Source organism: Schistocerca americana, chromosome 2 (assembly GCF_021461395.2).
Source record: "Schistocerca americana isolate TAMUIC-IGC-003095 chromosome 2, iqSchAmer2.1, whole genome shotgun sequence".
In the NCBI taxonomy this organism is placed as follows: domain Eukaryota; kingdom Metazoa; phylum Arthropoda; class Insecta; order Orthoptera; family Acrididae; genus Schistocerca; species Schistocerca americana.
Window position 1 is genome coordinate 1021844869 of NC_060120.1, and position 14608 is coordinate 1021859476.

Here is a 14608-nt window from a genome sequence, read left to right on the forward strand (position 1 = left end):
CAATCTTATCTGTATGTAAAAAACAAAAAAAACTTATGAATAGTAACAAAACTAAAATAAAAATAAACGGCCAAAAACCATCCTTTGGTATCTAATACTCATTTAAAAAGAATCATCCTATGTAAATTAGTTGAATACTGTCATGGTCAGTGTACCTGCAGCAGTACTAGGACAGTGTGATACCATTATGTCTGGCTGCCTATAGCTAATGTCACATCAAAGTTGGGAGCAAGTATGGAACACTATCTGATACCCCATTAAATTCTTACCATTCATAGCAGACACCAAAATGATAAGTCATAGGTAAAACAGCATATTCTCCAAGAAAGGTGTAGAGGACAATAAAATGAAAAGAATTTTGGAAGTTCCACATAAAAGAATACTTTGGTATAATTGAGAAATTGGTGCAACTAGAACATTACTGAATTCCATCAACTTAGGAATTGTATGAGCCTGTTCTGGAAGAAGAGAGAAGCTAATGCTTAACTAGAACTCCCCCCCCCCCACCCCCCCCCCCCACCCAAAAAAAAAAAAAAGTCATAGCATTTAGTTAATCAATGTTTCTAAGGAATTACCTATGTAAATATTGGAACCCATAATATGATACATTGTGACAATCCACGACAAACAGTGTATGTAGAATGGTAGGCCCAAAATCGGTTGGGGGGGGGGGGGGGGATTATATATCTACAAAGCTTTTCCAAGATGTGAACACTTAGAGGGTGCTGTGGTTGTGTTTTGTTCCTGAAATGATGTTAAAAGAGTTGTGGTATCTTACTTTTTTCCATTAATTAAGTTGCTAGCCACCAGGATTGTAATTATATATGTTGGTTTTTGATAAAGGGGACCTGAAGATGATGCAGATGAGCATTGGAACTAGCTGTCTGGATAACAAATACTCTGAAAATATGGTATTCAATTTCCATTACTTATATTGTCAGTTGCTGTCCCACATCCACAAGAAGAATGCACTTTCACAATTTGATTTTGTGTCCCAGATTATCTTCTTAAATTTCACACTACTTTAGATCCAAGGAAAGAAGAAGAAGAAGAAGAAGAAGTAGTAGTAGTAGTAGTAGTCTGCTATTATTGTCGTTGTTATGGTTATGTTGATTAAGTAGCTTGTATTATCTATGGGGCATTCACAATAAGTATACTTTATCGAGACTCAAATGTGCATACTACAACAAGTGTACAGTATAGTGTTTATTTTGCGGTACTCTTTTTCCTTATATCTTGCAAATATTTCTTTAGAAAATTCAGAGAGATGATATGCATTCTAATCACAAACTCCTAAGCACCTTGAAGATGAGGTTTATTCATATAAAATGACTTATTGATGCAGCTAAGTTCTACATTCATAGAGTTAAGTTACTATTTCTATAAAGAGAAGACTGTCAACAGCCAGTTTTGAATAGCATCAAATTTGACTTTGTCCCGAAACCTGTATGCCTGTGCATTTTTTTCTTGCCACTCTCATACAGGGTGCAGGAGGTTGAGGGAATTAGCTCTATCCTGCACAGACAACATTACAGAAAGTTTTGTGGATTGGACAAGATAAAGTCCACCAGCGTTATATGCAGAATTGGCCATCCAGTTCGGCTGATCTGCTCTTGAAGGAACACATCTGGGACCCTACCGGGTGCCAGCTCCACTTCCACAATTGTTGGCCCATAATTTACTGGAATTGCACGACCTTTGCATAGAAATGTGGTGCTACTCACCTCCATAATTGTCGATACCATGCAGAAACACTACTGAATTGTGTTCCGAAGGTGGACCAACACACTATTAAGCAGGTGGTCATAATGTTCGGCTCATCAGTGTATGGCGTGTCTCCAGCAGGAGAAATGGAATCCAGATCCAGAGTATTAGTGAGTGTCAAGACTGAAATACACAGCTATGGTAATGGACATTTAAATGGTTCAGTAATTGGAGCTGAAATTCCCTTGTAAACTGATAACTGAATGTGTGACACTTCTTGCTGGAATTCATGGAAATTCCCAAAAATGAAAAAATTGAGGTGGACAGGGTTAGACTGGCTTGCATAGAACTGGACTGCAACTATCTGGGTATACCTCCAGTCTTTAGTCTCTCTGAACAGTAAAGATTCAATGTGCTAGGTAGTGCCACCAGAATTTGCTCCTGTGAAGGGAAACACAGGTTTTCTGGGAGCTCATTTAGAGCATAGCCCTTGACAATCATTTGGTTTCATCAAACCAATGCATGCTTATATAAGTGGCCTTTATTGTTGTGATTACATTAATCTTTACTAGGCTATCGTAGGGTCCAAGTATGATTGAAAGAGAAATAAAAGTTGAATGATGCATTACAACAGCATCTATGGTTTTAGCAACTGACAAGTACATGGTACATGTTGTGTGACATTCCTAAAAGCATTTCAGTATACTTTCACTTGTGCATTCAATGCACAAAGTTCTTAGTTTTTCTTTGTTGCATACTTTGTGAAGAATAGATGTGTATTTTGGAGCTTGATTTTTTAAAATTATTAATATGTAATGAGTATGTTGCAATTTCTCAAAAACATTATTTTGCATTTTGCAAACAGAAATTACAACAATGAATAGTGTTTGATACTATCATTATTTGCGATAGAAGAGGAGGATTATCTAGTTCCTAGTTAACATATTTACTTGATTATCAGATGAGGTTTTGTCCCAAATTCGTAATTTGAAAAATACAGAGTCGCCTTAAATATGCAGATTAAACTGATGGTTCTTAGGTCAACATTCTTATGTCTTCTGATAGATTAATATAAGAATAGTCTTACATTTACTTTGAAAGTTGAGTGTATGAGCAGATTTAATTTGGAGGGGTTGGAGGGGATCAGTGGCACCAGCTTTGTCAAACACTAGGAGGAATATGAGTGACAAGACCTGCCTCTCCTGGCAGCCAGGTATCAGGTCTTCTGATTGACCAGGATTATTGATGCCATAAGAAAGGCAGCTTGGTTGTTTAGTACAAGCCAATAAGATGTCTCTGCAGTATTTGCAGTTTACTTTGGTAATACTCAAAATGTATTTGGTAGGTAAGTGTTGAAAGATTTTTGCAAGTTTTCAAACAGATGCATTGTATTTGAAGTGACATGTCTTTTTCAGTGCATGATAAAGAGAAAGTCTTTGAAATTATTAATGTGCTAAGTTTGTAGATGGAAATTAGAGTTGAGGAACACTCCATACAACAGTGCCACTAGTATGGGATTACTATGGAGACTTAAATTTTGAGATCAGATAGTGCAGCCTTAAAAATGGTAAACTCAAACTGAAAAGAAAAGTTTTTCAGCTTTGTAAAATGGCATGCTGGAAAAAAAAACAGTTAAAGAGAGATCTCAAAAGGGAACTGTTTAGAAAATACTCGTGCATTCAGGCAGGTATTTAATCCCAATTAAAAAAAAAATTTGTAATGTTTATTAATCAGAGGACATCAAAAATAAAATTTTCTCAAGGATCCTCTGAAGAAGAGGGAGGGGAGGGGAGGGGGGTCATCATCTTATTTTCACTGTCGTCATATACTTCGGTAAATAAGGTATATCATTTTACTACATCTCTTTCATGTGCTCTGTCCGTCCTACTTGGGTCTTAGGAATCATTCTTCTTTCTACCCAGTTCAGATATTTCTTTTACCTTTTTACATTTTCCTTGAAAAGGAAATGCTTGAAAACCATGCAGTACCTGTATTTAATTTGGATTTCTTTACTCTGTTCCTGTAGTTCCCTATTTCAGCATCTGATGAATTTACTCTTCGTGTTTCTCAAATAACATTTATGTCAGTCTTGTCTAATTTATGTAAATTCTTTGTATTTTGTTTTCAGAATGTGAAGACCCAGCTAGATAGCTTACCTCTTGATGTGAAGCAGAAAGAACTTGAAGATTTCTTCATGACTGATACCATAAGCAGAGCATCACCAACTATGGCGAAATGTGTCCAGGCTGTCCTCAAACAAAAACAGTCTAAATATTAATTGTGCAACTTTCTTGCTTCAGTGTAGTCTGATTGAAAACATTAAATTATTTCTTAGTGATAAATTATTTATGTACATATATTTATCACACATTCATAACATCTCTATAGTTTAGACCTGTTTTGAATGATTTCCACTAGGTACACTACAATTATTGAGATTATTGCTTCTCATAAGTATGGTCTGCAATTAAACAGCAAAGTTCATAATGTTCAATCATGCAACATTTTTTCATAAAATATTTATCTGTTTCCAGCATTGTAGTTGTGTGTGGCTAGTGTTGGGAATTGAAATTTGGATTCACGTTTTGTAAGATATGGAGGATGAGAGTTTATTTTTGTGTTTTTGTAAATAAGGTGATGTAAAGTGTATTGTCTGTATTGTCTGTCAAGATGTGTAGAAATTAAATTTAATGAATACATTACATCTTTTGATAAATGACATTTGTATTGCATTATCAGTTCCTGTTGAGGACATAGTTTTTATCATGGGAATGTAAGTAGCAGAGAGCAACTTTTGGTTATGAGATTGGTGAAAACTGTGCAAGACTAAATAATTATTGCTGTTTTGGAGATATCATGAACCTGAAGAGTTTATTCTTTTTGTGGGATGTGCAGAATATTATCGTATGGAAGGTTCAAACTTACTTTAGAAGAAAGTTATCCCCCCTCTCCCCCAACCCTGTCGGAAAAAAAGGTTGAAAGACCATACAATCATTCAGATCATTTACTAATATTATTATTAATACACCTAAAACACTGTCCTCTCCCTCCCTCCCAACTGTATAGTGCATAATATCATATTCTCCTTTTTCTCGCAATACATTGTCTCATTGCTCTATGACACACAGATGCTAATGATATTTAATAATTATATCAAGTGTTCCAAAATTAATATTGGGGTTTGAAGGCATTTAGCATTTATTACATTCAACTTACTATTATAAATAATACATGAAATGATACAATAATTTAAACAGTTTTGATATGTACATGTACTGTGTGCTGTGTGTACTATTAGAAAGCACTTGTCGCAAATATGGTGACTAGTGAACAGAAAGCTTTTTGTGTTTTACAGTTTGCAAGGACTGAGTCTGTTGTTACAGTGCAATATGCATTCTGTATTAAGTTCTGTTGGAATCCTCCCAGTGATAACAGCATCTGAATATGTTATCAGTTTGAAGGTGCTGCCTGTCTTTGGAAAGGAAACAGTATGGGACACTTACAGCTATATCCTTACCATTTGCAGTTGTTACTACAGACTACAGTTCACATGCAGTTGCAGTGGGACTCCTCTAAATTGAATGTGCTTTGTGCCATATGCTGGCAGAAAGTTTATGGGCCTTTCTTTTTTGGTCAAGCAACTGTAACTGGTGTTATCTGGATGCTCTAGAACTATGGCTCTTTCTACATTTGGAAGAAGCTTAACCACAGAACTTTATTTGGCAGTAAGATTATGTGCCACCTTGATGGCTACATGACTGTTTAGACAATGTTGCTTCTGACCAATGGATTGACTGCAAGGAGCTGCATGACAGAGCTTGTTTTGCATTCATGTTCACCCGATCTGATGCCATGCGATTTTTATCTTTGGATTTGTAAAGGATCTACTCAAAAGGATTGAAGCAGTTTTTGCAAGAACTGGTCCAGACACACTGATCAAGGTTTGGGAAGAACTTGTCAATCAACTTGATGTCTACCCTGTGACGAATGGTGCTTGCATTGAAAACTTGCAAGAACATCTGTTTGAGAAGCTCCTTCATTTGCTGTATTATTGATAATTATAAATTGAATGTAATAAACGCTACAAAGTGTTAAAGCATCTATATCCATTTTGAAACACCCTTTGTATTCCACTATAAACTTTTGCATCTCTGGGAATGGATAATGTTCCCACCAAATTGTTAATTAACAATAATTCATGATCATAACTAATTTTATGAATATACCAATTTTAGTTTATAATTTTTTTTCCAAATAAGAGATACACTGATGAGCCGCACATTATGACCATGTGCTTAACAGTGTGTTGCTCTACCTTCAGTACATAAGGTAGCAGTTTTGTGTGGCGTGGATTGCATGAGTCAGAAGGTTTCTGTAAGGTTTCTGTAAGTATTCAGTATCAGATATCTATCGACAGATCATGCAGTTCCCATAAATTACAAGCTGATGGTTTGTGGTTGTGAAGCTCGCACTTGATAGCATCCCAGATGTGTCCCATTTGCTGAAATTGGGTGAACTGGCTAGCCAAGCTATCAACGCGAGTTCACTATCATGCTCCTCAAACCACTGTAACATAATAAGGTATTTGACTGTTTTCTGGAAATCGTCATAAATGGTTAATTATGTCATTTTATGCACATAACATGACTTTTTCCTCCTCATGAATTTCAGTATTTTTTTTAGAAAAAAGAAAGAAATCTGAATTTTTAGTTCAAACAATTTGAAATTCCACTAAAATGCTCAATTTGAGTCATGATGCCTGTGACATCACTGGCTAGCATGCTGCTCATTCACAGTGGTATCTTGTTTTGGTATTTATGTTTCGAAAAATCGGTTACAAGTAACATGTAGTGCTATATTGTACAAATACGCCTATAAAAAATCCTGAAAAATTGTTTTTGGGTGTTCCAAAGAACGAGAAGATGCATAAAAAGAGGTTACAATTTGCCAGTAGAGATCCAAAACAGATGACAGTCACAAAGTGTGTGTCTGTGGGGATCATTTTGATGTAGATAAAAACTCCATAGGAACACGTTGTCCCTTGTAGTGTAATTCAATGTTTGCAAGATCTATCCTTGTGAGGAGCAATCCTGTTTTCCTTCACTTAGTATTACTATTGTCTTATGTGTACTTTATTCATAGTGCAGTTATGTCAGAGCTTTAAATTCTATATCGTATTACATTTTTAAATTCTATATCATATTCCATTTTTATATCTATTTTCGTTTGTTAGCTTCATTTTGTGCCTGGCCAAATTCAGATGAATCACAAGGATGGTGTTGAGAAACTGCTTTTCATGCCTGATGTATCTCTTATTTTGAAGAATCTGAGAATTCATTTAACAATTTCCATCCACCTTATTCTTCCCAAACAAGTCGATGAATACGATATGATTATGAGAGAGAGAGAGAGAAATTAAACATCGCTTGGAACCTACAAGGAAATGTTATAATCCCAGGGCATTATGGTAAAATGAAAGTTAGTTCTGCTTAAACACTTTTAAATAATAGTTTCAGCAGCAGTTCAGTGTGCATTAGAACAACATATACTTTAAAATTCTGCTGCATCAACTGCATATTTTATAAACATAATTTTCTGGCAGTTTAAATTAATGACCAGGAGAAACAGAGAAACTACAATATGTAAAGCTGTTGAAGGCAAATTATGTGATGCTCTAGCATCTCACATGATTGTTATTACATAGTCTCAAAATTTAAAATTTGAGGCAAGAGGTACCTGGAAAACAGTAGTTGTTCTGGCAATCAGAATTATCTTCTGAATGAAAAAGTTTACACTGTGCTTTATTGTGCACAATTTGCCCTGGAAAATCTTTTCAGTATAGTGCGAACAAATAATTCAGTTCCAGATTCATGCAGTTTTAAGACAATTCTGCAGCTTATTACTGCATCACAGTACCTTCATCCCAGTCACAATGCAATGCTGTTTTCACATTTCTTATTTTCAGAGTATAAAAAAAGTTTTTTTTTTTTTTTTAAGAATGAAAGGACAGTAAATGCATAAACTCTGGAAGGTTTCCACTACAGCCTTCACAAAATTCCTTTCCATGGTTGCAGTTGTAAATACATTTTCCAACACTAAAGAACAAAACCGTTTGAGAAAAACTACGTAAAAAAACTAGTAACTAGCACATGATAGCTTCATCTTACCCCTGGACTGTGACATCAACAGAGCTGCAGCCAATAGCAGTGCTTTCAGTCACATGACAAAATCTTGAGATTTAATGACTTATTAAACGATTTTTAAGCTTTAATTACAGAAAAATAAGTTGTTTTGTGTGAATATTGATCAGAAATGCAATCCAAATGTTATAATCATTCAGAATAACAACCTTCCGAACCATAATTTTAACACAGAGATATAGCCTATTCGTGCCTTGTGACATGGTCAATTATCCTGCTGAAAGATGAAGACAACAAGTGTGAAGGGATGTAGCTCGACCAAAATAATATTCATGTAATCTATAGCTGTCATGGTGCCCTTAATTGCTACCACAGGTCCCATGGAAGCTCAGGTGAATGTTCTGCGCAGTGTAATACTGTACCCAGCATCCTGTGTCCATGGCACTGTACGGGATTGGAGCAGCTGCTGCCTGGATGATAGCTTGTGTGGACACAATCACTGATCTGGTGTAAGAAGAGATGTGAGCCATCCAACCACGTGTCACATTTCCATTAATCCATAGTCTAGACTTGAAGAGCTTACACTCACTTCAGCCTTAACTGACAGTGTCGTGGGGTTTTCATGATAACACACAGGAGTCATCTGCTGTAGTGTGCGAAGTTCAGCAATCTGCACAGAATGATGTGCTTTGAAACACTTGCTCCTGCACCTGCTGATCTGCCACTGATCTCTGTATGTCCTGCCTTACATAGTGGGCAAACCTTAGACCTCCACATTCCGCGATGAGGTGTGGATTACAAACACTTTGTTTCCTACCCATGGTTGCAACAACTTTCCGTAGATTTTGATGACAGTAGCACTCTAATGGTTGACCAGGTCTCAGTTTTCGAGATGCTGTACTGGAGCATAAGAATCTATCCTTTGCCAAAGTTTCTTATGTCAGTGGATTTCCCGATTCCCCAATCCAAATTTTGCAGTTTCAGTCTATTACGAAGTTTTAGCATTATTTAATTATCTTATCTGATAGACACACACTGTGAAAGCTGGCCACTGTGGCTGAGCAGTTCTAGGTGCTTCAGTCCGGAACCACGCTGCTGCTACGGTCGCAGGTTTGAATCCTGCCTTGGGCATGGATGTGTGTGATGTCCTTAGGTTAGTTAGGTTTAAGTAGTTTCTAAGTCTAGGGGACTGATGACCTCAGATGTTAAGTCCCATAGTGCTTAGAGCCATGTGAACCATTTGAACACTGTGCAAAATTTGTACGCAGATGAAAGTGGATCTTTGATACGTTATTTTAAATTAGTATGTTAAAAAAGTGCAGCCCAGAAGTGTGTGTGCCTTTCCCATTGCTTTTAGTTGAAAGATTTTTTTGTTTCACATTACAACAGCAGTTTGGTCTTATCTTACTAGCTTGAAAATACTTTAGAGTATAATAGCTTGAAGCTTTGCATATTAAATCACAACAATATTGTATTATTTCTAGCCTTTTGTTGTGAGAGAGTTAATAGTTACGCTCATCTATAGCTCACGTCACGTAAGACAGTGCTTCCGCACGTAGAGGCGGAGCAGTGGAGGGATGAGAACTGCGCATGTGCGGCATCAGTGTGTGGCAAAGGAAGTCCACATTGCCGAACTGCGTTGCTGCGGACAACAGCTGGTTTCATTTGCCTAAGGTACATTGTATTATACATTCAAATCTATGAGGGGAATAGTAAATATTAAAACCAATTTCAGTCAGTCGTCATGAGAGCAATTTAAAAAACGTCTTGATGACGTGTCCACAGATTTACTGTGGGCTGTGGGAGGCGGGAACAGCTGACACAGCTTTGCGAAGACGTGAAGTACAATTTTTCTCAAAATGACAATTGTCTAATGACAAGATCATTGAAACTGCTTGTAGTAATTATCACTTATTGCGATTTGAACTGTATTAAAAGTAAAAATTTAATAAATGAGAAAATTAACTTCAAGCAAAAACCGAAACCATTATATTTGCTTGACAACTGCTTCCACTCGATAGGATTTTTAAGAATATGTATGAGGTGTATGTGTTGATGTGTTTGATTGTAATTAAGTGCAATCACTGCGCATAAAAAAGAATTAGTGGTAGAAAAGACTAATGAAAAGACTATTGTAAAAATGGTTAGGACATTGTCATATTTTTCGCTGTTAATGAGCATTATGATGTAAACTAAATCGTTCGACATTACAGTGAGAGACCGCGTTTATAATCCATTGAACAAGCAAACAATTAACCATCATCTGTGAATAACTGCAGGGAATGATGACCAATAAATCGAAAACCACTGATATCTCGTCAAGTAACAGTTGCAGTCATTTTATGGCCTTATCCAGTTTGTAACTTGAAAATAACAGGGATGTACAAGTGGAAATATCAGACTTTTGACAAATTTATGCAGCTGCATTCTCACGTACTAGAGCATACAACATGGTGGGAGAAGCTTAACTTTTCCTTGGGCAATATGTTGAACATTATAGTCTGCATAATTCAAAGGATACAAAGTCCTAATCAAAACTGCCATGAAGTTCTTGTTATTACGTATGCAACTAATATGTTGACAAGCACATTTTAAACCACAAGTCTTTAAAACTAAGAAATATTATTAATACTTTGTTTCAAAGTCTACATAATAATACCATTGTCATTTCTATTTGAGTCTGTTTCCGAACAATCTGATTGTAAATTTACGATGATAGGTTTAAGGCTTATATCCATCATCACTTCCCTGTTGTCGAATTATTGTTTCTAAAGCTTTTCAGCTTGCCACACAGACTGTGCCCATGCTTCAGATGGGATGTTGTCTATTGCCTCATGCACAAGTGATTCAGTGAATGTTATCTTGAATGGTTTTTTAATCCCATATAACCATATCCTTTGCTCAAATTAATTCCAAAGGGCTACACTGACAGTGACACATAACTGAGAGACCCCATTCACGTTAAAGGAAGTCAAGTTTGTATGTTCTGCCACGTGACTTGTATAAATTAAGGAGCTGCAGGAGATTGACACAAATCTGATTTATACTGTGCTTAACTTTTTTAAGCCAGGGAAAAATATCCATTTTTCTGGTGTTTGTACTTGATGTTTTGTCTGTAACAGTTGAAATATAACTGACAATGACCGACTTCGAAGTAAATGCCAAGAATTGTGAATAACGTCGTGAGACTGACAGCGTTCATTTCCGAATGGTAGTCGCTGCTGTTTTTGTTACACGTAATTACAAGTTTCTGAGAGTAAACAGACCCAGAAGAAGAGTCAGCATGCTGAATAATTATCTGAGAACCTATTCCTATGAAAACTTTTAAACCACCAGTCCCATCATTCATTTTCCAGCAGATTTCCTGGAATGATTAAAACTCTTTGCATTGACGAAGCACTTACCATTGAAGCCGGTTTTCTCCTGCCTAACTGTAACATGTTCTTGTGATGTTGGGCATTCATAATTAACATGGAGTACTTTGAAACATTGTTGTTAAAACCATCCATTTGTGTTACAGGTTCCTTACAATTTTGATGCTTTCTAGGCAATATGAAACCAACTTTTTCTACGGTTCCTACAGCTCTGACACTTTCCCTTGCAATACTCTTTACAGTTCTCTTGCTGACACCACACGGTTCTGTAGTCTGTTCTTGTGTCTTCAAATGTCAACGGTAGGAGGCCTGTTTTCAAATTCACGTTCGAAAAAGTTATAAATGCGGTAAATAATACCCCTCGCCTGGTTGTGAAGCATTTCACTTTGTTGCCGTCATCTGGCTTTTAAAATCGCGCTTAAACATTCACAGTGACTGTTGAATGAATAATTTGGATGTCATGAAGTACGGCAACAGTGCAGCATCTAGGAGTGAGATTCTTGCTGTCTAGCTGTAACTCGCTGCTAGCCGCTCATTAAGAGAATGATTATTATTGGCTGCCAGTGGCTAGTGGAGGGGAATGCGCAGGACGGCTGAAAATTAGGCCATAATCTCGCCATAGAGCGCAGTAGTCCACAAACCCACAACAGGCCACAGCAGTCTACCCACCCCACCGCTGCCCCATACCGAACCCAGGGTTGTTGTGCAGCCTTGCGCATGAAGCAACAAACGTTTCACCATCCTGGCCATTCTGTGGCCGTTTCTAAGACTGGTAACTGATGTGACACTGCTCCTTCTGATCCTTCGGCCTACCCTCCCTGGCCATCCCGTGGGAGGAGGGTCAAGCTGGCTGGCTTGGGTTGAAACCTTTCCCTCGGTATCTGGTTTGCATCAGGATGGATGGGGGAAATTTTGCCACGACCAAGCCCTTGTTTTTTGTGGAGATGATTGAAGATAAGTAGAGCGAAGTGGAATGGATGAGTAAAATGCAGTCTGGTGCTTTGCTAATAAAGACATCTTCTGCTGCCCAATCTGATGCCTTGCGTGCTTGTGACCGTCTCGGTGACGTCCCAGCCTCTGTCACACTCCACCAGTCTTTGAACTCGGTACAGGGCGTTATTTTCCACTGAGATCTTCTTCTCCAAACTGACGAGGAGCTCCATGCTAACCTCGAGCGGCGTGGGGTTTGTTTTACCTGCCGTGTGCAGCGAGGCCCTCCAAACAATCGCACCACTACGGGCGCCTTTATCCTGGCCTTCGACGGGGATGTCCTCTCAGAGGAGGTCAAGGTAATGGTGTATCAGTGTGATATAAAACCTTATATTCCACCACTGATGAGATGCTTTAAATGCTTGTGGTTTGGACACATGTCTTCCCGCTGCACCACTGATCCCCTCTACGGTGACTGTGGGTGCCCCCTCCATGAGGGGAGTGCCTGTGCTCCCTCCCCCCCTCCCTCCCCATGAGGGGTGTGCCTGTGCTCCCCCACCACTGTGTGTAAATTGTCATGGACAGCATTCTCCACGCTCGCCTGTATGCCCGGTGTTTGTGAAAGAAAGGATTCAAGAGTACAAAACCTTAGATCGGCTCACCTGCACTGAGGCTCATCAAAAGTATGACCGGCTCCATCCTGTGTCTATGTCTTCTACTTTCGCTTCCGTTACGTCCATTCCCCCTCCTACCCCCTCCTCTTGCCAGCCCCACCCCATTCGCCCCATGCGGAGATCTGGGGTGCAAATTTCTCGACATCCGCTATCGGGTGGAGAAATGTAGGGTGCCCCTGAATAGGTCAGGTGTGCACTACACGCAGGAAGCGGCTACAAGGGTAGCGGAGTACGTGTGCAGTGCACATGTGGGTTTTTTAGGTTAGAGAATTCCCTCTCAAGGCCCGACAAGACGCCTGAGACGCAGCAAAGTAGTAATAGGCAAAATGCAACAGGGAATAACAATATTAATGTGGCAATAGTAAACTGCAGGAGTGTCTATAGAATGGTCCCAGAACTGCTCTCATTAATAAATGGTCACAATGCCCACATAGTACTAGGGACAGAAAGTTGGCTGCAACCAGATGTAAACAGTAATGAAATTCTAAACTCAGATTGGAATGTATACTGCAGAGACAAGCTGGACAGTGAAGGGGGAGGCGTGTTTGTAGCGATAAGAAGTGCAATAGTATCGAAGGAAATTGACGGAGATCGGAAATGTGAAATAATTTGGGTGAAGGTCACGGTTAAAGCAGGCTCAAACATGGTAACTGGATGTCCCTATAGGCCCCTGGCTCAGCAGCTGTTGTGGCAGAGCACCTGAAGGAAAATTTGGAAAATATTTCGAGTAGATTTCCCCACTTGTTATAGTTCTGGGTGGAGATTTTAATTTGCCGGATATAGACTGGGAGGCTCAAACATTTATAACGGGGGACAGGGACCAAGAATCCAGTTTTTTAAGTTTTTTATCTGAAAACTACCTTCAGCAGTTAAACAGATAACCGACTCATGGCAATAATATATTAGACCTTCTGGTGACAAACAGACCCGAACTATTTGAAACAATTAATGCAGAACAGGGAATCAGCGATCATAAAGCGGTTACTGCATTGATGATTTCAGCTGTAAATAGAAATATTAAAAAAGGTTGGAAGATTTTTCTGTTTAGCAAAAGTGACAAAAAGCAGATTTCAGAGTACTTGACGGCTCAACACAAGTTTTGTCTCAAGTACAGATAGTGTTGAGGATCAGTAGACAAAATTCAAAACCATCGTACAATATGCATTAGATGAGTATGTGCCAAGCAAGATCGTAAGAGATGGAAAAGAGCCACCTTGGTACAACAACTGAGTTAGAAAACTGCTGCAGAAGCAAAGGGAACTTCACAGCAAACATAAATATAGCCAAAGCCTTGCAGACAAACAAAAATTACGCGAAGCGAAATGTAGTGTGAGGAGGGCTATGCGAGAGGCGTTCAATTATGTCAAAGTGGTAGGTAGATCAAAACAAAATGTCCAGACATTCTGTGACCAAAATGGTACTGAAACAAGAGGATGACAGACTAAAGGCCAAAATACAAAATGTCTTTTTCCAAAGCTGTTTCACAGAGCAAGACTGCACTGTAGTTCCTTCTCTAGATTTTTGCACAGATGACAAAATGGTAGATATCGAAATAGACGACAGAGGGATAGAGAAACAATTAAAATCGCTCAAAAGAGGAAAGGCCACTGGACCTGATGGGATACCAGTTCGATTTTACACAGAGTACGTGAAGGAACTTGCCCAACTTCTTGCAGTGGTGTACCGTAGGTCTCTAGAAGAGCGTGGCGTTCCAAAGGATTGGAAAAGGTCACAGGTCATCCCCATTTTCAAGAAGGGACGTCGAACAGATGTGCAGAACTATAGA

The 14608-nt window shown here is 38.5% G+C and overlaps 1 protein-coding gene across 1 annotated transcript in view; it reads left to right on the forward strand.

Annotated features, from left to right (window-relative positions):
- LOC124596395 (NADH-ubiquinone oxidoreductase 75 kDa subunit, mitochondrial) overlaps positions 1–4420 on the forward strand; it is a 95689-nt gene extending 91269 nt beyond the window's left edge. Inside the window, exon 14 of the mRNA XM_047135520.1 lies at positions 3833–4420. Within this exon, the coding sequence (XP_046991476.1) occupies positions 3833–3982 (150 nt within the window). The 3' untranslated portion in view covers positions 3983–4420. The remainder of the gene's footprint in view (positions 1–3832) is intronic.
- The last annotated feature ends 10188 nt before the right edge of the window (positions 4421–14608 follow it).